The 27,203-nt window shown below is 42.5% G+C and overlaps 2 protein-coding genes across 2 annotated transcripts; one reads left to right on the plus strand and one right to left on the minus strand.

Annotated features, from left to right (window-relative positions):
• Nucleotides 1-591: 591 nt before the first annotated feature.
• On the minus strand, nucleotides 592-18,467 carry shcbp1 (SHC SH2-domain binding protein 1). Its single transcript, XM_061042998.1, has 13 exons — nucleotides 18,217-18,467; nucleotides 16,960-17,175; nucleotides 16,541-16,656; nucleotides 14,870-15,078; nucleotides 14,691-14,786; nucleotides 14,383-14,613; nucleotides 12,698-12,875; nucleotides 5,794-5,914; nucleotides 5,482-5,613; nucleotides 5,264-5,382; nucleotides 4,713-4,799; nucleotides 2,460-2,583; nucleotides 592-1,952 (listed from the first exon to the last, which is right to left on the minus strand). Exons 1-13 carry the CDS (start codon nucleotides 18,356-18,358, stop codon nucleotides 1,660-1,662), a joined length of 2,064 nt encoding a protein of 687 aa, XP_060898981.1. The 5' UTR covers nucleotides 18,359-18,467; the 3' UTR covers nucleotides 592-1,659.
• An 816-nt stretch (nucleotides 18,468-19,283) lies between these two features.
• Nucleotides 19,284-23,271, plus strand: tssc4 (tumor suppressing subtransferable candidate 4). The gene is made up of 3 exons (XM_061043036.1): nucleotides 19,284-19,410; nucleotides 20,022-20,121; nucleotides 22,065-23,271. The coding sequence occupies exon 3, from the start codon at nucleotides 22,087-22,089 to the stop codon at nucleotides 23,026-23,028; it is 942 nt and encodes a 313-aa protein (XP_060899019.1). The 5' UTR covers nucleotides 19,284-19,410; nucleotides 20,022-20,121; nucleotides 22,065-22,086; the 3' UTR covers nucleotides 23,029-23,271.
• Nucleotides 23,272-27,203: the final 3,932 nt, after the last annotated feature.

The following is a 27,203-nucleotide window of genomic DNA, read 5'->3' on the forward strand; positions in this document are numbered from 1 at the left end:
CTCTCATTATATACGGTAAATATCTATCTGTAAATATATTTTTAAAAAGTCATGAACTTACAATTATCAGGATAAGATGGCTTCAATTTGGCTTCTGAAGTTCTCAGGTGATAAAGACTAAGACTTTGGACCTCATATTGCTAATTTGCAGGCTAAAAAATACTTATGAGTTCTGATGTTTTTAAGCTAAAGGGAAAACTTTAGCCATTTAAAAAATCATCAAAATACAGACAGATAATATATATTGCATGATTATTATCGTTGCAATTGTAGAATGTAGATACCCAGTGTCTAGAATCCGTCATCAAACTGAACATTTTGAAAAACCTCAAAAAAGTTTGTCATGTATCTATGTTCAAAACCTGCAGTTGTTCAGTAAAGTGTCTGTTAATCTGATGCAGGTGATAGTTTTATAATGCACAAGAGCTTTTTAATCGTCAAGCATTACATTGGTATACCTTTAATATACTTGTAATGTGTTGCAAGAGGAGTCTGTAACAAACCATAATAAATATTAAATGACTGATCAGGATCAGGTCTGAGTCAGGATACACTGGAATAATAATAATAATAATCCTGTAACACCACAGACTGTTTTATAAAGACACTTTTTAATCTGCAAGAAATCCATTCAGTACAAGCAACAAACACATTCATTTATATCGTCACACAATGAAAAATAAAAACTAAGGCTGTCAGCATGAACTAGTTCATCACAACTAATGTCTTTGATTCCAATTAATTGCATGCTATTTTGTTCCTTTAGGTGCACTGTGGATAAGTCTCCGCAGTGTCTTCCTGCCATCACCATTTCATTTCACTTAAAAAAACAACAACCTGACAGCTCAACTGAGAAGTCAAAAGAAATATCCACCTAATGACATCAGACATTTCATTTGATCACTGTTCCTTTGAGCTGTTTCGTAAGTGGTTAAGTTAACGTTGTAACCTTCAATCCACCGGAATGTCCTGACTTTATTTCAAAAACAAAAGCATGGTCTAAATCGAACAGCGAGTAAAGTACTTTCAGCTTAAGACAGTTCAGAATAAAAGCCTAACAATTTTAATTTTTGAATGCGAAATAAAGTCAATTCCAACATGCGATTAAATATGCTAATAATCATGATTAACTATTGAAGTTTTGTGATCAATCATAATTAAACTCTTTAATCGTTTGACAGCCCTAATAAAAACCGAACATTTATTACACTTTTACACCTGAAAACTTCCCCCAAACCAGAAAACTCATCAACAAACCTTATACAACTGAATGTCTCAACTCAAGAATACAAAACAAAGAACTCCTGTGAGTCATCATCGGTGCAGCCAACACTAATAGGTAACATTTACAAAACAAAAGAACCCCAGAGAATACCTGTGAATTATAAACAGTGCAGTCCACACCTGACAGGTAACAAACCATCACATCTGCTCTCAAAGTGCCCAGTGAATCTTTAGATTATGATAAAACAAAGTAAAACGTTAAGTGTCTGCAGCAAAAAAAGAATAAATAAGATAAAAACATTGTTTAGAGTTCTGTTAACAGAAATATTTACTTCAGCACAAACTAAAGTTAGAAACAAAATAGAGGCTGAAGGATCTGTGGAGATTCGTTTGTGACAGACAGTCTCGGTGTGTGAGGGTGCATGTTGGTGTGTGTCAGTAGTAGAAGGTCCCGTAGTCTCCCAGTCCGTTCCGTCTGAACTGGTTCCCCTGGACGGACACAAAGACCTGGTGGTCCTTCAAGTCCTGGTCCGCTCGGCTGACACAGGAAGTCTCCTTGGTTCGGCTCAGCTGACGGCTGAACTGCCACTTCCTGCCTGATGAGGAGGCTCCGCCTTCTGTGCTGTTGTTGTTTTCTGCAGACTCCTGCTGGGCGGGGCCACTGGCTGTAAGGGTGGGGGTTGTAGTGAAGGAGGAGGGTGGGTCGGCTGAGGGTCCTGCAGAGTCTCCTGAGAACAGATGGAGGACAGACTCAGTGCTTTTACAGTCACTAGTATGTATGTCTGACTCTGCAGAAGTAGGTGGTGATATGCCCGATTTCAGTTAGTTACAATTGTCACCTTCTTCAGGTTGTATGTTGAACGGTCAACACAAATTCATAGCTCTGTAAGTTTGGTATGACACAACATGAACTGTGTTCCCTCCTTTCCCTTTTTGCTCACCATGTTGACTCTTTCGTCTTGTTTTCTTCCACACATTTAAAAACTTCAGGGACAAACTGGGAAAACTTTGTGGGAACTGTGGAGCATGCTCAGAAAGCCTAGGCCAGTTGAGGTCTGATTTAGGCGTATACATGCAAGAGTAAATCAACCCCCAACCACATCATCTAGGTGTGTTAGGTTCCACTTACATGTTTATGTCTATTTTAAAAGTCCAGTTTTACACAGAACTCAGTAAATCCACTTTTCTACCTAAATGCAAAACATACTGACGGTGACTTTTAGTGCACCACCTACCTGCATCTCCCTGTTGTTCTCCATTGTTTGGTTTCACTAAAATCACACCATATCCCTCGTTGTTGTGGATCACGTTGTTCTCCATGGTGATGGACGGCATCACATCCAGCTCATGAGCAAAGTCCTACACATAATTACAATCAATCAGTTTAACAAACCTTCATTAAAGCTCTGCACTGGGTTGGACAAAGTTCTGAGTCAGTTCAAACATAGCGTAGTTGGAGTGTATATTCTAATTTAGGATGAAGTATATGCACTTCTGATGTTAAAAATACACTAAGATAATTTCAATGTAGGTTGAATTTACACCTTAAAGGGATACTTCACCCATTTGCATTAAGCTTTGTATCATTAGAAACCTGGTAGTATTTTTGAATGGTCCTGCATCCCACCCTCATTTTCCCCTGAGACAGGAAAGATCTGTATTTCTTTTCTGAAAAGGAGCCTCCGACGACGCAAAAATCGTCATTTCGCGTTATCGGAGGCTGCTGTGGTTAGAGGCGGTGAAACTACATCGCTAGTTCCTCATGTTTTCAACCCACCCATGAGGGGGGACACACACTGAAGCTACAGACCAATCACAGATCAGTGGGTGGGACCTCACTCCAACAATCTAAACTCGACATCTGCCATATTGCTTGGTAGCTATGCTAACACGCTCTGTAGAAAGTTGAGAAGAACAAAAGTATGAATAAATTATGTTTCAACTTCAAACTGAAATGGATGAAGGGGATTTTGAAGGTCTTGTGCTCGAATTGGATGTTCGTGGCTATCTCTACAAGCCGCAATAAAGCGGCTGCTGCAGCCGAGATAGGAGACCTGTCTGTCGGCGGCGGTGAGGACGAGGAGCCGGGGCCGGCTCGAGCTGGGGCAGACTGGTAGTGTCGGTGCTCTCACTGTTTGTCTATGGACACAGACATAGAGTCTGTTTTCTGACAGGAATTTACAAGATCAATTCTGGAAGAAATCTCTGAATCAGTTGAGGAAACGGCCTTATGTGTTGTAGTTAATGTCTGTAAACCTGACCTTAGTGGGAGTGGTCTGCGGTGCGGTGCATTCTGGAATTTGGTGTCTTTCATCCACGTGCCAAAAAGACACTTTCTGCCTTTTCTCGGCCAAGAAGGCACCAACTTCAAAATGTATTTCACATTTCTACATATATGACCCGAATCAATACAGATTCATGTTTCAACAGCTGAAGTATCTCTTTAAACATTACACCTAGCATCTAAGATAGTGTAAAGTCCTTTAGAAATGCAGTTGTCATAGTGATCGTTTTGAAAGGGGAGTTAAGGGTTTTACCGGCTGGTTGGTATCTGCAATAGATTACATCCTTTAAAAATATATGATGACATTGTTTATACTCCTGCTTTCATTTTCCATGAGCAGAGAGTATCATTTAGTTACCTTGTGTTTTAGTTGATGATTTGGCCACTTGATGCCCTGTAGTTATTTTACACTAACTGTACATTCAGGGTGTAGGCTTTAGTTATCACCTAATCAAAATGCTTTTATATATTTGATATACATTTCCATCTCTGTTTGGGGATAAAAATCAGTCAACACTTCATTTTGGAAAATGCTCATAGATGTGTACTGTAAAAAACAGATTGTCACAGTGAGGTCTCCCACTGATTACTTAAGGGGTGTTTTGATGCCCAACAATGTCAGCCGCCATATTGATTATGCTGTCTAAAACCTATCTTTCCGTCAACCTAGTAACAGATCAAGAAGTGGACTAAAGGCGGGCTCTAAAGCCTCCTGGCAAATGGCAATGGCTACAATTTGCACGCTTGCAGTCGTATCAGTCACACCACGAATTATGCAAAACTCTCATCATTCATGACATCTTTAGACTTTCTTTATTGTCATTCAAACTTGTACTTTACAGTGCAGATAAGAACGAAATTTCGTTGCATTTGACTCGTTAGTGCAGGATAAAAACAGCAGCAAGTATTCACATAGTATTCACATCTTAAGGGCTGAATCACCCCCAAAAAAGACATGAACTGTGAAGACTCAAATTGTTTTTTGAACCAGGCTGCTATTTTGAATAATATGCTATTATTTCTGCTGTCAACATAGACATTTTAATACAAGTGTGTAAGTGATGCTTTTGCAGCCAGCCTCAAGTGGACATTTGAGGAACTACAGATTTTCTGCACTTCCATATTGGCTTCTCTTTTCAACACTAAAGGTTGCCTGTTGGTATGTACAAGATGAAAATGTGTACATGTAGAAGATGTTGCTCACCTTGATTAGTATCCCGTCTTTACAGTGATGGATGCCATTACCAATCAGACTGCAGATACTGCCGGGGTAAATCTCCACACCTGCCCCCTGCAGACACACAGCATAATGATCACACACACAGTTTTTGGAACACACATGTTCATGTCCAACATGCACAGACCAGTAACTCTGACGTCCACCACATCAAGTTATAGTTTCATAAATCCTTCATCACCTGCTAGCTTTAGGCTAACAGTAACCCTCTGTTATTACAATTTACATGTGGGCTACTTCAGCATAGAGCTGAACAGAGAATGGTCCAGACTATCAGATGATATTTACCGCCAGATCACTGTGTGTATGTTAAACACATGTACTAGTCACAGTTCATGTTATGCATCAAGAATAAACTGTTCTCTCTCTTCCTGCTAACACAGTTTCTACACACCTAAGGTATGTGTGAAACTGCTGCTGTATGAACACACACATGATAAACACACACCTGTGATGACACTGATATTTAATGACAGTAGAATCTATTCAGTGTGTATTCAGCGTATGTTGAGTGTCACCTTGGATCCGTACAGGTCACACCTGGTCATGCTCAGACAGGCTGATGTTCTGACGATCACTCCGGTGGTCTCACACTGCAGCACACAGTTCTCCATGTTCAGAGTGCCCTGACGCACGCCTGAAAGAACACGCACAGGGAATACACAGCTAAATGTGAGGACACTTCTAATAACTAATGAAGAAGAAAGTGGCATATGTTTTGTGTGTGTGTACTAACACAGGATGCCCTCGATGGCGTCGTGCTGGATGAACTTGATGTTGGAAAGTTTGACTTCTGCTCCTGTCGACTCCACAAATGAATCTCCTTTGTTCTTCTTCTCTATCACCACCTCATCAGGAAGTCCAAACCCTTACACACACACACACAAATTTACAGAGACTGATGTTATAGTACAGGTGTGTGTGAGTATTATTTTAAGCATTTCTGTTTCAAAGAAAGGATCAGAAACCTGCATTATCCTATATCACAGCTCCATGTGTCAGATGAGACTAAAGTATTTCATTGATGTTTCAGTGGGATGGTGTTTACCTTCCACAGAGATGGAGTCAGGGATGAACATGGAGCTGCTCACACTGTAGACCCCCGGCAGGATCAGGACCACGTCTCCTTCATGACTCGAGTCCACTGCTGATACTGGATCTTTGTGGAACTGAACACACACACCAACACTACTGAAAACCCAGTCCCAACTTCAACATGACACTCTTTACTTTTCAGTTTATTGTAACATTAAATAGACACAAAAAATACAAAACTAGAACAGGACGGAACAACACAAGAGAATTAAAAAAACAAAGACAGAACTGCATAGGGAGAATCGAGATTCTTATCTTCTGAGATTTTAAATAGATTCATAACCTCCAAAAATCGGCTAAACAGTCACTAAGTGCTAAGTGCTAAGGCTAGCTCTTTAACTCAGTAGAATGCCAAATAGAGCAACAATGAAATTCAGCCAGTCTCACAGATGACTGGAGTACATCCTGAAGTATGCACTTTTTCACAATTCAGAAATAGACTTTGAATCATGAATTGTTTTTGAATCGAAAATAGATTCTGAATCGAATCGTGTACTCAAGAATCAAAATCTGAAAGAATCGTGAGACACCCAATGATTCCCAGCCCTAGACCTGCATAGCCATTCTTTCAAGTTAAGTAGGGGAGTGGGCTGTGTGACATGTTATTTTGATGTGAGTGGAGTCTTATTGGTTCTCCAGTGTTTAAGTATCTTAATAGTTAAATGTCTGTAGCTTAATATTTTAAGAAATCTAATTCAACAAATATTTGTTCCTTTTTCTAGTTCACAAACTTAATTAAAAGCCAAGATCTCATGTTTTACCCTTAAGACTCATATTTATCCTCATGCCAACCTTTAACTAAATTCTCAAGGTTCAAGTTCCTTGTAAATTGTAGATGGTGGATAGTGGATAGAGAACAGCAGACAATAGGAGGTTCTTACCTGCACTGAATCTATATCCCTGTATCTATGTGAGTGTCTGACCAGTATCTGTGTGTGTGTGTGTGTGTCTGACCTGTATCTGTGTGTGTGTGTGTCTGACCTGTATCTGTGTGTGTGTCTGACCTGTATCTGTGTGAGTGTGTGTCTGACCTGTATCTGTGTGAGTGTGTGTGTGTGTATCTGACCTGTATCTGTGTGAGTGTGTGTCTGACCTGTATCTGTGTGTGTATCTGACCTGTATCTGTGTGAGTGTGTGTCTGACCTGTATCTGTGTGAGTGTGTGTGAGACCTGTATCTGTGTGTGTATCTGACCTGTATCTGTGTGAGTGTGTATCTGACCTGTATCTGTGTGAGTGTGTGTGTCTGACCTGTATCCGTGTGTGTGTGTCTGACCTGTATCTGTGAGTGTGTGTGTCTGACCTGTATCTGTGTGAGTGTGTGTCTGACCAGTATCTGTGTGTGTGTGTGTGTGTGTGTGTGTGAGTGTCTGACCTGTATCTGTGAGTGTGTGTGTCTGACCTGTATCTGTGTGAGTGTGTGTGTGAGACCTGTATCTGTGTGTGTGTGTCTGACCTGTATCTGTGAGTGTGTGTGTCTGACCTGTATCTGTGTGAGTGTGTGTGTGAGACCTGTATCTGTGTGTGTGTGTCTGACCTGTATCTGTGTGAGTGTGTGTGTCTGACCTGTATCTGTGTGAGTGTGTGTGTGAGACCTGTATCTGTGTGAGTGTGTGTCTGACCTGTATCTGTGTGAGTGTGTGTGTGTGTCTGACCTGTATCTGTGTGAGTCTGACCTGTATCTGTGTGAGTGTGTGTGTATCTGACCTGTATCTGTGTGTGAGTGTGTGAGAGTGTGTTTGACCTGTATCTGTGTGAGTGTGTCTGACCTGTATCTGTGTGAGTGTGTGTGAGTGTGTGTGTCTGACCTGTATCTGTGTGAGTGTGTGTGTGTGTGTGTGTATCTGACCTTTATCTGTGTGAGTGTCTGACCTGTATCTGTGTGAGTGTGTGTGTCTGACCTGTATCTGTGTGAGTGTGTGTATGTGTGTCTGACCTGTATCTGTGTGAGTGTGTCTGACCTGTATCTCTGTGTGTGTCTGACCTGTATCTGTGTGTGTGAGTGTGTGTGTCTGACCTGTATCTGTGTGAGTGTGTGTCTGACCTGTATCTGTGTGAGTGTGTGAGACCTGTATCTGTGTGAGTGTGTGTCTGACCTGTATCTGTGTGAGTGTGTGTGTCTGACCTGTATCTGTGTGAGTGTGTGTGTCTGACCTGTATCTGTGTGAGTGTGTGTATGTGTGTCTGACCTGTATCTGTGTGAGTGTGTCTGACCTGTATCTCTGTGTGTGTCTGACCTGTATCTGTGTGTGTGAGTGTGTGTGTCTGACCTGTATCTGTGTGAGTGTGTGTCTGACCTGTATCTGTGTGAGTGTGTGTGTGAGACCTGTATCTGTGTGAGTGTGTGTCTGACCTGTATCTGTGTGAGTATGTGTGTGTGTGTGTGTCTGACCTGTATCTGTGTGAGTGTGTGTGTCTGACCTGTATCTGTGTGAGTGTGTGTGTGAGACCTGTATCTGTGTGAGTGTGTGTGTGAGACCTGTATCTGTGTGAGTGTGTGTCTGACCTGTATCTGTGTGAGTGTGTGTCTGACCTGTATCTGTGTGAGTGTGTGTCTGACCTGTATCTGTGTGTGTCTGACCTGTATCTGTGTGAGTGTGTGTGTGTGTATCTGACCTGTATCTGTGTGAGTGTGTGTCTGACCTGTATCTGTGTGTGTATCTGACCTGCATCTGTGTGAGTGTGTGTCTGACCTGTATCTGTGTGAGTGTGTGTGAGACCTGTATCTGTGTGTGTATCTGACCTGTATCTGTGTGAGTGTGTATCTGACCTGTATCTGTGTGAGTGTGTGTGTCTGACCTGTATCCGTGTGTGTGTGTCTGACCTGTATCTGTGAGTGTGTGTGTCTGACCTGTATCTGTGTGAGTGTGTGTCTGACCAGTATCTGTGTGTGTGTGTGTGTGTGTGTGTGAGAGTGTCTGACCTGTATCTGTGTGAGTGTGTGTGTCTGACCTGTATCTGTGTGAGTGTGTGTGAGACCTGTATCTGTGTGTGTGTCTGACCTGTATCTGTGTGAGTGTGTGTGTCTGACCTGTATCTGTGTGAGTGTGTGTGTGAGACCTGTATCTGTGTGAGTGTGTGTCTGACCTGTATCTGTGTGAGTGTGTGTGTGTCTAACCTGTATCTGTGTGAGTGTGTGTGTGTGTCTGACCTGTATCTGTGTGAGTGTGTGTGTGTGTCTGACCTGTATCTGTGTGAGTGTGTGTGTGTGTATCTGACCTGTATCTGTGTGAGTGTGTGTCTGACCTGTATCTGTGTGAGTGTGTGTTTGACCTGTATCTCTGTGTGTGTCTGACCTGTATCTGTGTGTCTGACCTGTATCTGTGTGTGTCTGACCTGTATCTGTGTGTATGTGTGTCTGACCTGTATCTGTGTGAGTGTGTCTGACCTGTATCTCTGTGTGTGTCTGACCTGTATCTGTGTGTGTGAGTGTGTGTGTCTGACCTGTATCTGTGTGAGTGTGTGTCTGACCTGTATCTGTGTGAGTGTGTGTGTGAGACCTGTATCTGTGTGAGTGTGTGTCTGACCTGTATCTGTGTGAGTATGTGTGTGTGTGTGTCTGACCTGTATCTGTGTGAGTGTGTGTGTCTGACCTGTATCTGTGTGAGTGTGTGTGTGAGACCTGTATCTGTGTGAGTGTGTGTGTGAGACCTGTATCTGTGTGAGTGTGTGTCTGACCTGTATCTGTGTGAGTGTGTGTCTGACCTGTATCTGTGTGAGTGTGTGTCTGACCTGTATCTGTGTGAGTGTGTGTGTGTGTATCTGACCTGTATCTGTGTGAGTGTGTGTCTGACCTGTATCTGTGTGTGTATCTGACCTGCATCTGTGTGAGTGTGTGTCTGACCTGTATCTGTGTGAGTGTGTGTGAGACCTGTATCTGTGTGTGTATCTGACCTGTATCTGTGTGAGTGTGTATCTGACCTGTATCTGTGTGAGTGTGTGTGTCTGACCTGTATCCGTGTGTGTGTGTCTGACCTGTATCTGTGAGTGTGTGTGTCTGACCTGTATCTGTGTGAGTGTGTGTCTGACCAGTATCTGTGTGTGTGTGTGTGAGAGAGTGTCTGACCTGTATCTGTGTGAGTGTGTGTGTCTGACCTGTATCTGTGTGAGTGTGTGTGAGACCTGTATCTGTGTGTGTGTCTGACCTGTATCTGTGTGAGTGTGTGTGTCTGACCTGTATCTGTGTGAGTGTGTGTGTGAGACCTGTATCTGTGTGAGTGTGTGTCTGACCTGTATCTGTGTGAGTGTGTGTGTGTCTAACCTGTATCTGTGTGAGTGTGTGTGTGTGTCTGACCTGTATCTGTGTGAGTGTGTGTGTGTGTCTGACCTGTATCTGTGTGAGTGTGTGTGTGTGTATCTGACCTGTATCTGTGTGAGTGTGTGTCTGACCTGTATCTGTGTGAGTGTGTGTTTGACCTGTATCTCTGTGTGTGTCTGACCTGTATCTGTGTGTCTGACCTGTATCTGTGTGTGTGTGTGTCTGACCTGTATCTGTGTGTGAGTCTGACCTGTATCTGTGTGTGAGTGTGTGTCTGACCTGTATCTGTGTGTGTGAGTGTGTCCGACCTGTATCTGTGTGTGTGTGTGCGCGTGTGTCTGACCTGTATCTATGTATGTGTGTCTGACCTGTATCTGTGTTTCTGACCATTATCTGTGTGTGAGTGTGTGTCTGACCTGTATCTGTGAGTGTGTGTGTCTGACCTGTATCTGTGAGTGTGTGTGTCTGACCTGTATCTGTGAGTGTGTGTCTGACCTGTATCTGTGAGTGTGTGTCTGACCTGTATCTGTGAGTGTGTGTCTGACCTGTATCTGTGAGTGTGTGTGTCTGACCTGTATCTGTGAGTGTGTGTGTCTGACCTGTATCTGTGTGTGAGTGTGTGTCTGACCTGTATCTGTGTGTGAGTGTGTCTGACCTGTATCTGTCTGTGAGTGTGTGTCTGACCTGTATCTGTGAGTGTGTGTGTCTGACCTGTATCTGTGTGTGTGTGAGTGTGTGTGTCTGACCTGTATCTGTGTGTGTGTGTGTGTGTGTCTGACCTGTATCTGTGTGTGTGTGTTTGACCTGTATCTGTGTGTGTGTGTGTGTGTCTGACCTGTATCTGTTTGAGTGTGTGTGTGAGTGTGTGTCTGACCTGTATCTGTGTGTGTCTGACCTGTATCTGTGTGTGTGTGTGTGTGTGTGTCTGACCTGTATCTGTGTGTGAGTGTGTGTCTGACCTGTATCTGTGTGTGAGTGTGTCTGACCTGTATCTGTGTGTGTGTGAGTGTGTCTGACCTGTATCTGTGTGTGAGTGTGTGTCTGACCTGTATCTGTGTGTGAGTGTGTGTCTGACCTGTATCTGTGTGTGTGTGAGTGTGTCTGACCTGTATCTGTGTGTGTGTGAGTGTGTCTGACCTGTATCTGTGTGAGTGTGTGTCTGACCTGTATCTGTGTGTGTGTGTCTGACCTGTATCTGTGTGTGTGTGTGTCTGACCTGTATCTGTGTGTGTGTGTGTCTGACCTGTATCTGTGTGTGTGTGTCTGACCTGTATCTGTGTGAGTGTGTGTGTCTGACCTGTATCTGTGTGAGTGTGTGTGTCTGACCTGTATCTGTGTGTGTGTGTCTGACCTGTATCTGTGTGTGTGTGTCTGACCTGTATCTGTGTGTGTGTGTGTGTGTGTGTCTGACCTGTATCTGTGTGACTGTGTCTCTGACCTGTATCTGTGTGAGTGTGTGTGTGTGTCTGACCTGTATCTGTGTGTGTGTGTGAGTGTGTCTGACCTGTATCTGTGTGTGAGTGTGTGTCTGACCTGTATCTGTGTGTGAGTGTGTGTCTGACCTGTATCTGTGTGTGTGTGTGTGTGTGTGTGTGTGTCTGACCTGTATCTGTGTGTGTGTGAGTGTGTCTGACCTGTATCTGTGTGTGTGTGTCTGACCTGTATCTGTGTGTGTGTGTCTGACCTGTATCTGTGTGTGTGTGTCTGACCTGTATCTGTGTGAGTGTGTGTGTCTGACCTGTATCTGTGTGAGTGTGTGTGTCTGACCTGTATCTGTGTGTGTGTGTCTGACCTGTATCTGTGTGTGTGTGTCTGACCTGTATCTGTGTGTGTCTGACCTGTATCTGTGTGTGTGTGTCTCTGACCTGTATCTGTGTGAGTGTGTGTGTGTATGTCTGACCTGTATCTGTGTGTGAGTGTGTCTGACCTGTATCTGTGTGTGAGTGTGTGTCTGACCTGTATCTGTGAGTGTGTGTGTCTGACCTGTATCTGTGTGTGTGTGAGTGTGTGTGTCTGACCTGTATCTGTGTGTGTGTGTGTGTGTCTGACCTGTATCTGTGTGTGTGTGTCTGACCTGTATCTGTGTGTGTCTGACCTGTATCTGTGTGTGTGTGTGTGTGTGTGTGTCTGACCTGTATCTGTGTGTGAGTGTGTGTCTGACCTGTATCTGTGTGTGAGTGTGTCTGACCTGTATCTGTGTGTGAGTGAGTGTGTCTGACCTGTATCTGTGTGTGAGTGTGTGTCTGACCTGTATCTGTGTGTGAGTGTGTGTCTGACCTGTATCTGTGTGTGTGTGTGTGTCTGACCTGTATCTGTGTGTGTGTGTGTGTGTGTGTGTGTCTGACCTGTATCTGTGTGTGTGTGTCTGACCTGTATCTGTGTGAGTGTGTGTGTCTGACCTGTATCTGTGTGTGTGTGTCTGACCTGTATCTGTGTGTGTGTGTCTGACCTGTATCTGTGTGTGTGTGTGTGTGTGTGTGTGTGTGTGTGTGTGTCTCACCTGTATCTGTGTGTGTGTGTGTGTGTGTGTGTCTCACCTGTATCTGTGTGTGTCTGACCTGTATCTGTGTGTGTGTGTGTGTGTGTGTGTGTGTGTCTCACCTGTATCTGTGTGTCCTCAGAGGAGCTCAGAGGCAGCAGTCTGTCACTGAGGAGGGACTGAAGCTGGTTGCCGCTGCAGGACACTGTGACCACATGGACCACCTTCACACCCGAACACCTGATACCACGGCTCTGAACACATTGCTGTCTGTTGTTACCCCTGTACCCCAACACATACCTGACAGGAGGGGAGAGAGGGAGGAGGAGGAAGAACAAGAAGATACAGCAGTGATGAGGATGAAGACATGGACAACACAACACCTGTTATTCCAATGATGTGAGATTGATATAGAAATAAGGATGATATAGATGAATAAAGGTGAGTGAGGTGTTCTCTATGATGTGAGGATAATGCATGTGATGAAGGAATATCTCACCTGGGTAAAGCCCTATTTCACAAACCCCTGAAAACTTCCTGAAGTTTTGGGCTGAAAGCTACGTGTGTGAACTCAAACAGCCATTTTTTTTTACTCCAGAGTTTTTGTTCCTGCCAGACCCCCCGTACATTTTCTGAATTAAGTCACAGCAGGAAACATTAAGGAATATCCACAGCGGCTGGTGGGAGGGTTGATGACGTTTATATCCAGCAACCTTGCTTGACCAGTGCGGTTTCTGTGCACATGATGTTACTGCTTCATTGTGTTTTCTGTCCAACATGAGTGTCTGTATGTTCCTGTCTTTTAAAACTGTAAATGTGTGGAACTACATGTAGTATTGATATATAGGCAAAAAATGTCGCCATAGCGCCCGACTCTGTTGCCTCGTTATCCCCCGCTGTGAGGTGGATGTGTGAAGAAAATTTCAGGGTAAGCCTGACCTGAAGTTTTCAGTAGTGTAGGTGTGAAGACAGCTAATAATGTGAGGATGATGAAGGTTTAGAGGTGAGGATGAGTGTGATGGTGTGTATGGGGGGTTGTCTATGATGTTAGGACACAGGGCTGTAACAACGAATCGATAAAATGGATCAAATCTATTTAATGAAATTGTTAGCAACTAATTCAATTATCGATTTATATCGCACCATTATTTTGTCAGCTGTTGACGTAGACAATTGTGTGCGGTGTTGTATAGCACCATGTGGCTTTAAGCTGTGTTTCAATGTGCTGTATGTATATATATATATATATATATAAACGTGTCTTTTACTTATTACTAGGATGTAAATGATTTCATAATTAAGCTGTAAGTGTACCTGTCTGAAACAAAGTTGATTTAGTAAAAAAAAAAAAAAATATGGTTATAAATGTTCGTCTACAATAAATTTTCCCTGACATGAGACGTTGACCATCTGAAAACAGAGCTATGATAATAAAAAAATCTGATGAAATGTAAGTTTTGTTTTTGTTAACAAGACCAAATTGGACTAAAATATTAGTCGTGGGCTGCCAGGCTTTCAAAATCCATGTTTTCCCCCCACAGTGTGGAGAGAGGAGAGGGTGGTGTATGCCAGGCATAGAGCTGGTGGAGCATGTGTGTGTGCGTGCGTGTGTAATTAAAGCAGAGCAACAGAGAGCACAAGGATAAGGAGCAGTGAGCGACTAAGGCCTCTATGATAATATTAGTAATATGGCTTTACATTAAAATGTTTGCCAAATCAAAGCTGTAACTTGTGTCTCAACTGAGCAGGGGGTTCTTGATGATATGAGGATGGTAGAGGTACAGGGCTGAGGATGAGTGCGTCTCACCTGAGCAGTGGGTTCTCGATGATGTGCAGCTTGCGGCGCAGTGTCTCCAGCTGGTCGCACAGCTTCACACCCTCCACCATGGATATGTTATCGAGCTCAGAGTCCGAGTCTGAAACCAGCTCACTGCGCAGAGAGCTGAACTGCTGGAAGACCTTGGAGCAGGACTCCAGTAAGGACTGGTACTCTGACACCAGACCTGCAGGGACCCGGTCCTCCAGGATGTCGTAGTACCTGAGAGAAGACAGGTGTTAATGAAAGAGTGATGAGGAGGAGGACAAACCTTCACCTTGATCACAGAGAGCACTCACAGGCGCAGACGAGGCTCCACACAGCGCACAAAATAATCAAAGTCATCGTCTTCATCTTCTTCATCCCACTGCCTCCAGATGTGTTTGTAGAAGAACCTGCACACAGCAGAAGATGGAGAACATTATCACACCTGACACAGGGTGAGGCCCTGATCAGAGTATGACCTGCAAAGACTCACCTGAGGTGTTCCAGGGCCAGGGCGGTCTGGTCAAAGTCCCCGGAGGAGTCGTAGACCACATGCAGCTCCTGCAGGAGTACTCGATGCTGCGTGGCCTCCAGCAACGCTGTCATGGCCTCCTCGGAGAGCTCACAGCCGCGTGTTTCACACTGCAGAGGAAGAACCAGCCGCACACACGCCTTGAGGTCCTTCAGGTCCAAGTCCCGCACCTGAAAACACAGATGAGGACACAGCATCTTCAAAAACACAAATAGGTCATAGATAATCCATAGACTGGCTGTAGTTCTGGTTAATGGGCTTTTCTCCGGGCTGTACTACCCAGATGTAAATAAGCACAGTGAACAATACAATGCTTAACCACATTTAGTGCAGGGCAGCATGCGGATGCTCAGCAAACCAGATTACCTCGCTTACTCCCAGACAGTTAACAGTTTTCTAAGTGGTTTCTTTCATTTAGACTAGTTGGTTAGTCTGAATTTCTCTCACTCTTAAGCACCAGAACATCTCTCTACATCATCATGTTTTTTTCAGCACATTGAGTCTATACTTGTCATATGAAATGTGCTATATAAATAAGATTGACTAAGATTTTCAGTACAGCCTGTCCCTGAAATTTTCCTAATGTGGTATTCACATTTGCCCCTCCAAGCCTAAAGTTTTCCCTGTCAGATGGGAGGGAGGTCTCAGGAGGCAAGACATGACATAAAAAAATCCACCCCTCCATGCCAGACAGCGGTGAATTTTCCTGGATATTACCTGCACAGTTCACATATCGGCTCACCCTGACTTGACATGGAAATTTGAATAGAGGGCTGACAGGAAAAAGTCTGGATAGGGTAATAAATTTGCCTGTTTGCGTTCACACATGCAGCTCACCAGGAAACTTCAGTTGCTGTTTTCTCTCTTTAGGTCTTAAACATGACAGATTTTCTCTCATAAATGCATACTAAGGGCGCACTCACACTAGGCCCAGTTGTCCCGCACGCTTCACCCTCAAAGTCCAGTTTGTTTGACTAGTGTTAGTGCTCCGATCCGTGCTCAAGCATGTTACACTTCCTCTGCCTTGGCATGCTTGGAAGAGGTGTGTTTCTGCACGGTACAGTTCATGCACGAGCACAAGCACGGCTACACAATGTGGACAGCCTTCCATTATCAAGAAATCCTGAAATCTTTAGGCTGTATCTGACTCAAAATAAGCCACTATGTCAGTAAAGTTGCAGTCTTGGTCTCTGTATTATTGTCAATCAGTGTGCAGAAAGGAAATGCATGTGTTGTATTACGATGGTATGTACAAGAGGTAACCGTGCTCAGGCCCGGTTAGTCCTGGAGCAGTGTGAGTGCAGGCCAGCGGGGGAATTGAGGGGGGGGGGGGGGGGGGGGGGGGGACAATCGTGCTTCAGCACAGCACAGGACAACTGGGCCTAGTGTGAGTGCGCCCTGATTACTGTCTGCAGAATGCTTATTTTATACCAGGAGGAAATCAACAATCTGCTGAGGATGTGCGCAGAGAAAAAAAACCCATGATGAAAAACAATGATTTTTGAATGTAGGGGAAAAGACAGAAACAGAAATTCCAAGTACAGCATATAAAGACTGAACTAAAAAATGTCTTTGCGCTTTGTCGTTAAACCTGAGTATTAACAGAGACTATTGTTAAAATCTTTTTCTTACCTCAACCACAACATCGAAGACATCAGTGCACCACAGAGCCAGCCAATCACATGGCTCCAACACCTTTTCCAGGTAGTCTGCGGTGAATGCCTTCACCTCAGAAGGCTTACAGTCTCCTGCACACACATCAATATTATTATTGCTATTATAATCATTATTGTTTATTTGTGTGTGTGTGTGTGTGTGTGTGTGTGTGTATGTTGGTGTGTAATCCATCTATGATTATATTGTGTACATTTGCATAAATATCTGATTTAATGTTAGCATATTTAAGTTTGCAGTGTTGTGTGTGTATATATCTGGTATATAGTCCTGGAAACTACATACGCACAAACATATGTAGAAGGTGGCATTATTAAATGATAGTTTGTGTGTATGGGACTAGGATTCTGTCTGTGTTATTGTGTGTGTGTATGTACCCAGCATGTAATCCTGGTAGGCCTTGAACCTCTCGTAGAACAGCAGGTGACTCGTCTGAAAGGTGTCAGGAACACCTGAGTTTACTCCTGATCGCCGCTCACACCTCTGCAGCTGAGTCCCGCCCCTCGCACAGTTAAAGTGGTCAGTGCCACTGTCGTCGTCGTCGTCATCATCTTCACTGTCACTTTCATCTTCCTCTTCATTCTGAAACAAAGCTAATGGAGAAACACAGATGGATTATTAAACACCTGCAGAAGATTTTTCTTCCACTAAAGAAGAGTCCCTCTGCACCTTTAAGAAAAAGCTAACGACCCAGCTTTCATGAATACCTACTAACTTAATGATGATGGTCTCCATATTATTGATGATGATGATGGTAATGACGATGGTTTTTGTTTGATAACGATGACTTATAAGATGGTTTCTATACTGATTAGAGCTCTCAAGAACTGCCCTCAATGTTGTGCTTTGCCTCTGGTCACTTCCTGTCAGCACCTGTGTGTCCAATCAGACTCAAAGCTGATCGTTTGCTCTTACTGACATTGTTCCCTTTTTTCTAGATCCTTGCTTGTGTTCTACTTACTCTCTGATGTACGTTGCTTTGGATAAAAGTGTCTGCTAAGTGAATTGTAGAAAGAACAACATGTTTTTCTCAATGAGCTTTCGTCGCCAGTGTTCTTCAAACAGGTCAAACCAGTAGAACCAGTAAAGAGATGGCACTGACCAGTCTGACAGAGAACTGGACAGTTCCACAGTTGTTGTTTTTCTTCAGATTAATGGAGCAGGGGTTGGTAAATTTCCCCTCCTGTCTAGATCAACACTTGTGATGAATGTCACAGACAAAATGATGCTCATTTTGGATTTAATGGATATAGAGATATAATTTATCATTAGATGTGGCTCTATTTGAATAATGGGTCCTTAAACAAATGGTCTGGAGGAATAGTATAAACGCTGGAAATACACAAAGTTATATTTCAGGACAAAACCCTGGTAAAGTTTAAGTCTAAAGAAAGGCATGTCTTTTTCTACCAGCCTCACTTCTCCAGAACTGTTGACAGATATTAATTAATTATCAGCAGCTGATTTCATGATGTTTGCTGTAGGGTCAATGATTAAAGCTTTCCAAAATACTGAACAACAAACACAAAGGCACAACATTTGACCACCATACCCGCTTTAATACAGAAAACTGACTGCAAACTACGTGCATTGAAAAGTATTTCGACATTATATCATTATAACGTTGTACAGACCTTGACTAATGACGGACATGCTGTGTTCAGAAGTCTGGCTGTTTTTGTCCACCTCCAATTCAACGTTCACGAAGGACTCCAGATCCTCCACCACAAAGTCCGCCATGTCAGCAGACTGCTTTCCTCCTGCGTCCAGCTCCATCAATAATTTAAATAATGATTTAAACCTCACCTAAATAAAAGTTAGCGGGCCGGGGTCTGTTCAGTAAGTTTGAAAAAGTAAGCCGAAAAATCACACCCAGTTACATTCAAAATATTCCCGGTCTGCGGTGGAGCAGCCAATCAGGAACTTTACAAATTCAGGAAGTCCCGCCTTATCATAACTGAACTCATTTCAGCCAATAGCGAAACAAGTATTGAGCATGCGCAGGACAAGTTTGTAACCCTCTTCTATACCTTTTTACAGTCGATTGATACTTATAGTATTCTCTATTTTATGGATAATTTAAACCCTTCAATTACTGACATGATAAATGTTATTTTACTCATGAGTAAATATCATATTCACTGTAGTAAGTGGAGAAACAGCAAACCCCCCTTTGACTGGTTTATAAATGATTTCAAATATTTTTTCTTATCTCTGAAAAAAATGAAATCTTGCAGGATTGCTAGAAAGATTAGTGCTGAGTTATCGAAATTCTTGTTGTTTTGATTTCTGGCCCTTGTTGAATTTTTTTGTCCCTGCTCCAGATTGTTGTCTGCTTACATTTGCCTGATGTTATAGGCAAATATATAATCCCCCCTAGTCTTGATTTATGTTTGAATTAACTTGTTCCTGTGTATTTTGCTGTTGTATGTTCATCCTCTATAAGAGTTTGTATAAACATTTTTGTATATGTTAAATTTGTCAATAAAGACGGTTAAAAAAAAAGAAGCTTTTTACAGTCGATGAGCTTGGCGAGTCGTTTTCTCATCCTGATTTAGTAATGTGATGTCATGTGTTTGTTTTACTGTGTAAATAATTCCGATGTGACTCACTGATTGATTTAGGTAAATTGTTTAACATTGCCCATTTTACACCTGTAATTGATTCAAACGATTCAAACTCGTAACAATGTGATATTGCCGCTTGTGCCCGCTGGGGGCAGCAGCAGTAGTTTGGGCGAAGTCTGATACAGTGACAGTAGTAGAAGAAGAAAGTGTTTGACCGACTGGCGGATCACAGGCTGCTGTGATCGTGACGCCAGTAGTCAGGTAACTCGCGAGAAAAGATAAAGAATGTATTTTAAATGTTAAATGTTCTGCGGAAGTGAAGCATGTCTGATATTTAATTTCGTTTCACGCAGCTGCACTGTGGACATACACCACCGCATCAGTTAGCATTAGCATGCTAACAGTTGTTGTATTCAGCTTATTGGCGTGTATTAATTGTTTAAAATACGTCGCAGCCCACAGACTCTTGGGTGCTATAGGTTAAGGTTGCACATATAATGTAGTCGTATTTAATGTTCTGTGTCAACGAGCTCCAGTATGTGTGTGATTGCTGTTTACAGGGTTAAACAAAGCTTGAGTTTGATTGAAATCCGCGCTGCGCCTGTGTGTGTGTATGTGGGGCCCTACACTGTGAGAACACTGTATAATAAAACATAATAAATGGGACAAATCAGCTTGTGGCTCACTGTGTTAGTCGGTAGGTTTGCAGTTTATTTAGTTTAAGAATATACAGAATTCATCCGTTTTTATTAACGTCTTAGTGGATACACTTTGACTAACTCACTGATCCAACACTTATTTAATGAAGTCATTATGAAACATTTCCAGATGTCCCCAGTGTGTTGAATTGCTGTCCTATCTTTTAACCTTAGATCGATCTTCATCAGAGAGGCAGAGTCTGGAGACCGATCGACAGGACATATCTGATCGGTCGAGCTGTGGTCCCTCTGAAGTGAACCTGCTCCTTAGCAGGTTAGCTCTTAAACTATAAACCTTTTTTTAAGTTTCAAATAAGCTTGCTCTGTGGAGTCGTGAAAATGATAAGTGCCCAAGCCAAAGAGCGGTCTCTGTGGTTCAGGCATCAGTCTGACAGAGCTTTACATTTCTAATAAACAACAGAAGCGATACAAGCAAATTATCCACCAATCTCGATTTTTCGGCTCATTTTTCATTTATAGTGTGCTTTACATTGGTCATATGGTTCAAACGTGGTTATTAAAGGGCAGAATAAAAAGCTGATCCTTGTGTGTGCATTTAGGAGTGGATTGTGATTCATAAAGGAAACATTGTATGCAGGTGTGTATGTGTGCATGGTTTGATAACTGTGAAGCCTTTTTGATGTCCACCTTTTTCAGGTTTTGTTTGTATGTACTCTTTTAGTCTGGTCCAAAGCACTGTTTTATAAATAACACCCCTGAGCTCATGTATAAAATAAAAAAATGCTTCACATCTGCTTTTATGTCCAGCAGGGGAGCTGTGACACAGCAAATATCAGGCTGATTCTTTAAAGGTCACAAATTATGCTAAATACACTTCACAATGTTTTAACTGTAATGTGTCCTTAGTCTCTACCAATGATGAGAAAAGTTAGCAGAAAAGTTTTATAAGAAAAGTCCATCCACTCCGTCTTCTGCCTGCTCCACTTTTCAGAAAATGTGTGCTCAAACAGGCCGTTTGGAGATTTTTGTGATGACATCACAAAGGGCCGTAGCCCCTCCCCCAGGTGGGTGACACTCCCACAGCTAGGTGTTTGTTCTGCCCTCTGAGTCTGCCTTCTCACCGTAAACAATAAAACATGGAGCGAGAAAGCCGAAGCCACATCTGCTTCCAGAGAGGGGGCGTGGTCAGACACAGCTCATTTACATATTTAAAGGTACAGACACAGAAACAGTCTGTTCTGAGCAGGGCTGAAATAGAGGGGTTTATAGACATGTAAAGTACAGGATCAGAGTGGATTTTTATCAAGGAACTTCACAGGCAGGTTTTGGGGAGCTCTGAGACTTATTTAAACTGGTGAAAAAGGAAGATAAAATGTGACCTTTAAACATTACAGTTTCTCTCATTTGCATTGGCTCATTGCTCAAATGAGAATTGCGTTTTTCAAAACGTTAAGCTCAAATCTCTGAACAATTAGGTCGTCGTTCAAAACGGATTAGAATTTCTCAATAACACAAGCACATTGCATTGTTTTGATAAATATTCAAAAGAGTATGTACATTTCTCTACAAATCTGCACAAAAGCTTGCCTATGGCTCACTGATCAAAACGAATCAGCTGATTCTCAGTGAAATTGTCAAACTCTTCACAACTTCTTAACTTTCTTTCATCATTTGAGCCGTCACTAGCAGGTCAGACATACACGGATATTCCACAAATATCCATAACATGAGATGTTTGTGGTGTCTGTTGAATTGGCATTTGAGCTGCCAGCTGACACTAATGAACTTGGAAACACAAGGGTGTCATTTTGTGGAAAATGTTCTTTATATGGTTTTACATGAAAGACCAAAAGTGAATGTCAGTATACAGTACCTTTAACACATTGTTACGATGTACTGATCTGTTTACTGAGAGCACATGTGCTCAGTCTGTGGAGGAAATTATGAACTCAGATTCACTTTAATGAATAAAGAAAATACAGTTTAATATATGTATATTATATATATATATTATTTGATATGTCCTTTTCTTTTCCCTCTTTCTTCTCTTCCTTATTCTACTCTTCCTCTTCCATGTTTCCCCCTCAACTTAATTTTCCTTTTACCCTTTCATCTTCTTCCTCCTCTTCCTCTCTCCTCCTCTTTATTATTTCCCTGTCTTCCGTCTCCCCCTCTTTCCCCTTCACCTCCTACTTCCCCTCTTTCTATCTCGCTCCTCGTCTGCTTCTTCTCATCGTTGTCTTCCCCCTTTCTCAGCCTGCTGCTGCACCGTGCTGAGATGTGTGATCAAAAAAAAAAAGGTGTTGACCTCGGAGACGATGAAGACGAGCTGTCAGTCAGTGATGACTCTGAGCCTGAGGAGAGACCCACCATGGCGCCGTTTGACCCTGAGCTTGACCACAGTGATGATGATGATGATAATGAAGAGGTGTGCTGTGCTCCTGCTGGCCTCAGAAATCAGGCTCAGTTCAGTCTGAGAGGAGGTAGCTCAGCCTTCTCCAACCGCTCCCAAAGCATCTTTGACTGTCTGGACAATGTGGCCCGGCCCCCCTCCTCCACCTCCTCCTGCCCCTCCTCTTCTTCCTCTTCTTCCTCCTCCTCTGTGAACCAGCAGAAAGATGGAGTTTTTGCTAGGCCTCAGGCTCCGCCCCCCAGCAGGAAAACTACCCAGCCTCCACTGAGCCCCCCCAACCCGGTCAAGAGGAGGGGAACCCCTGACTACCTGCTTAATCCAGAGCGCTGGACCCACTACAGCCTGGAGGACACCAGTGAGACAAGTGACCAAGGTAACACCAGGGCTGCCCTCAGCTTCCTGTCCACTCTGCAGGAGAGGAAGGAGGAGGACAGGAAGCAGAAAGAGGAGGCAGAGCGCAGCTGCAGTGACTCCTCCCCCTGTAACCTCCAGAAAAAGATGATCTTCAGCAGACCCAGCAGGCCGAAGAGAGAACAACCTATGGTGAGGAGCAGAGAGAAGGAGACGCTCCTTAGTCATCTGCAGGAAGAGGAGGTGGAGGGCAGGGAGACACAGAAGGCTGGAGAAAGGAGAACAGAGGTGGAGGAGAAACACGCTGAGAATCAAAAAAAGGAGGAGGAGCAGGGACAGAGACAGAGAGAAAAGGAGGAGGAGGAGGAGAAAGTGGAGTCCGGTCCTGTGTTCACCTCCTTCAGGAGGATGAGCAGTAAGAACTACAGGAGGAGTTCAGTGAAGGAGGAGTACTGAACAGAGCTCTCTCTCTGAAATATAAAACTCTGCTGTTGTTATGTTGTTCTCCTCTGAATGATCTCATTCATCAGGTGAACCCGATCAATCTGCACTGATGACTGTGTGGGCGGAGTCAGGAATGAATCCTGTCTTACCTGTAGCCCCACCCAGCTGTGATGTCACCAAGTCTGAAAGCGTCAGTCAGCACAAATTTCTGTAATCTCTTTGATGTGTTCAGAATAAACACAAGCGTGAATGATGCACACAGGGTGATTATTACGCACAAACATGACACACAAACAAGACGACATCCCCTCCTTCAGAAGCTGCTGTTAGCTCTAGGGATGCATCTTTTTAACATCGTAAACGGCTCATCAGCAAATAATGTGGCATGAGTCGATGTTTATCTGTTGTGTCATAAATGTACAAATAGCTACTATTTCAGAGAAGGTGTTTTTAGTTAGGAGGAGGAAGTCACCCGCATTTGTTTTCTTGGTCATACATCAGAGAAAAAGTTGGCATTGTGAGAGTCTTACACCAAAAGTAGTCTTGAAAAAATCATTGTTTTCACATCAGCTAAATGGCTATGTTAAACATCGGTATGGGCCCTGATGTTCACTATCGTGTATCTTTAATCAGCTCCACATGTCAGTGTGTCCTGAAAGCTCATGAGCTGCACACTTCTCCTGCTCAACCCAAACTCTGTTTAAAGAAAAGTGTCTCTAAGATAAACTAGTTTTACATCCACTGCAGAGGAGGGTTTCATCATCTGATAACATTTTGTATCTTTAAAAATAGACAAACATTGAGACATTTTTCAAGCCCGGTGCAGTTTCGTCAGATGGCTGTTCATCATAAGTCTGGAGACGCCTGCCTCTTAAAAGGAAGTTATTTCTTGCCACTGTTTGCTAAATGTTGCTTAGCTCTGTGCTCATGATGGATTAACATTGGGTCTTTGTAACATACAGTAACAATGAGTAAGGTCTTTTACCTGCTCTTTGTAATATTACAAAACAAAACAAAAGGCCTTTTAAATGCTTCTTGTAAAGTGTCCCTATATAACATTTGTTATATATTGGTGCCATACAAATTAAGATTGATTGAAGTAAGCCTGAGACTGAACGTGTCACTCCTGAAGCTTCGGCTGCAGCATGTGGAGGACTCATCACCTCCATAGTTTGAACTGTGTCTTTAAAGTTTCCTTTAAAATATGTTGGTACAGTGTTCACTGCATTTTAGTCACAATCGTGGTAAAGTTATACGCTCATTTTTTAGATGAATTAAGAATGTTTATGATCATTTACCTGTATGGTTTAGATATCAATATCTTTATGGAACATTCTTTGCTACCACTTTCTTTTGTTACCAGAGAAACCAGTTTAACTATTCAAAGAAATAAAATACATTGAACTTTCACTGGATCTCTTTTCTCTGTGTTCTTCTGTCCAATTGGTATGATCCCTCCCAACTCATTTAACCAAGGACAGGATATTCTTCATTATGATAAAACACATCAATGTAAACATGACTCAACATGTAAGTGAAAAAATGATTACACACATAATGTTAACATGATAAAACACATCAATGTAAACATGATTGACAACATGAATCAACATATGAATATTACAAATAATAATTGTTTACTTGATAGAGCTTTTAAAAATACTCCGACACTTCACAGTCACATAATAAAAAGGAAACAAATTCAATAAAAAGGAAACAGGACTTTTTTCTTTTTACGAAGAGCATCATCAGCAATTAAAAGCAGTTGTGAAAGGTGTTTCTTTTAAGACTTTACTTATTAACAGGTTGTATATAACAGAACGAAACACTAGGGGTCTTATACCAATCCAGTCCTTTAACTACAGGGGATATACCTCCCCCTTTTGTAGCCTAATAATATGAGCACAGGTTTGGTAGGCAGAGCCCATCCGTTCTGTTTTTTTCTTTCCATAAATCATTTTCTTATGCAGGTGAGTTTCTTTGTGCCAAAAAAAAGAGATCGTCTGTTTATAGTTCTGAAAGATTTTAGTGTTTTGAAGGTAGCTATGGCTTGAAACAAATATAAGAATTTTGGCACAATGTTCATCGCAGAATTTGTTCTCCCAATAAGAGATAAAGGTTAAATAGACATTGTTCAATGTTCTTTTTGCACTGTTCCAAAAGAGTGAGCTGTAAGGTTAAATGGCAGATTGGAATATTCTTCAGCTTTGTTGTTGATGGGGAAGTACTCACTTTTGTTTAAAGGCTTTATATGTGATTTTTTGATCCAGCAGATGTCGCCCTTGAGCACCAGCATGAAACCAAAACAACTTGCGGTGCATTGTTGTGTTAGCATGCTAATGCTAGTGATCTTTATTATGCTCGTATCTTCACACTGCATGTAAATTTACCTGAAATGAGCGTGATCTAGAAACACAGTTAAGCAGTGAGTACAGTATGTTATTCTTCTTTTCTCTAGTCCCTCAATTAAACAACTTTTATACGCGAGGGGAGGAGTCAGCCGGCCGTCCTGGCGATGTAAACAAAGTGAAGATAGGACTCTGTAAACTCTGAAAACATCACAGACAGTGGGACTCGGGTGTTACACCCATTGTAGACAGTCATGACTCACAGAGTTATTTTCAGAGGATATACTTGATTTATATTACATTTAAGTGTGAAAAATCACATAGAAAGACTTTAAATTAAGTTTGTATCCTGATAGTCTCCCAATTCTTCCCATAGTTAAGTGAGACTATGCATGACCCCACCACCTGTTACACCTTGTATATTGTTTTCGCACTTGAGGGCAATGGAGAGTGGTTCTATTGCTAGGATAAAAAGTAATGAGCTCAACGGATCTCCTTCTTTGGTCCCCCCATGGAGAGGGTGGGTTCTGATCAGTGCTTTATATCTTGGCAGGTTGGTTCAGTCTCTGAAATATTTTGGGAGAAAGTTCAAGAGGGAGAGGGAAGCATATTGTAAAGGCTCTGTCGCCTTTATCTCGCTGCTAGCTCCTCCTGAGTGTTAGATAGAGGAGGTTAGCATCAGAGGAGCAGAGCCAGCAGGAAGGGGTGTAGGGGTGGAGCAGATCAGTGAGCCCCTAAAGTAGAGGGGCAATGTGGTCACAGGAGCAGGCTGGAGTTTTTAAAGGACTCCAGAATAAACACATGAATACACACAAGTAGTGTAACCATGAATGATAACATGAATGAACACATAACACACATGATGTTACGGTTTCAGTTTAAATCAAAACCCCAAAGCAGAGACTGACACAGATATACAATGTAACAAAAAAACCTGTTTAATGTTCAAAAAGAACAGACAGTGAAGGCAGGGAGTTGACTGGCCAGAAAAATAATAAACAAGGTGATGCAGGAAGATTTAAGCAGTTAAGAACACAAAGATACACTGTGAAAATAAGCAGCTCAATAATTCACAGGAAATAATCACTGAGAGACACTACCGAACAACACGGAATTATCTGGCAGAGTAGTGGCATGAAGACCAGACTTTTATAGACAAGATGATGATAGTTGAGTGGAGCCAGGTGTGCCTCGTCCGCTGCTGAGTGGAGAAGCCAGCCACGCCCCCTGCCACACATATACCTGCAGGAGAAAGAAAACAGAAAGGGGAGGAGAAGGAGAGAGAGAACAAATACAAAAAACCCTACAGCAAAACCAAAACCTAACAGAATCATCACACACGAGTGTGAACATGAATGAGTGTGTAAATGTAAACAAGAATCAACATGAATGCAAACATGCAAACGAAAACTTGAAAGATAATATAAATGAATGTAAGTGAACACATCAATACATACATGAGTGTAAACATCAATAAACATGAACTTGTGTCATGAGAGTAAACATGACATGAAGCTGCTCACACAGAGACAGTTATGGCGTCCACACAGAGAATCTTTCATAATGAATGATGCAGTATTTGTATTAAACTTACACATTAGTTTAGTACCTTTAAAACGATGCAGTAGTTACGTTCAGCTTCACTTTGTTTAAAACATCCTCATGTAGTGGTTTTCCAAACAATATGAAACAAATATTCAACAAGACTTCAACTTGGCAATTTTTGGCAGCTCTGACTTGACGTAGCCCTTTCCCTCCCACCAAAACATTCTCTCAATGCAGGCATGGTCCCAGCTAAAACATTGATATTGCTAAACTGGAAGTCTACAACATCCCCAT

Source organism: Labrus mixtus, chromosome 1 (genome assembly GCF_963584025.1).
Source record: "Labrus mixtus chromosome 1, fLabMix1.1, whole genome shotgun sequence".
Lineage (NCBI taxonomy): Eukaryota > Metazoa > Chordata > Actinopteri > Labriformes > Labridae > Labrus > Labrus mixtus.

Coding starts and splice junctions, on each gene's coding strand:
- shcbp1 (XM_061042998.1), bottom strand. CDS start 18,358: ATGGAGCTGGACGCAGGAGGAAAGCAGTCTGCTGACATGGCGGACTTT. Junction 14,787..14,869: donor CTGGCCCTGGAACACCTCAG/GTGAGTCTTTGC, acceptor TGCTGTGTGCAG/GTTCTTCTACAAACACATCT. Junction 14,614..14,690: donor GTGGAGCCTCGTCTGCGCCT/GTGAGTGCTCTC, acceptor GTCTTCTCTCAG/GTACTACGACATCCTGGAGG.
- tssc4 (XM_061043036.1), top strand. CDS start 22,087: ATGTGTGATCAAAAAAAAAAAGGTGTTGACCTCGGAGACGATGAAGAC.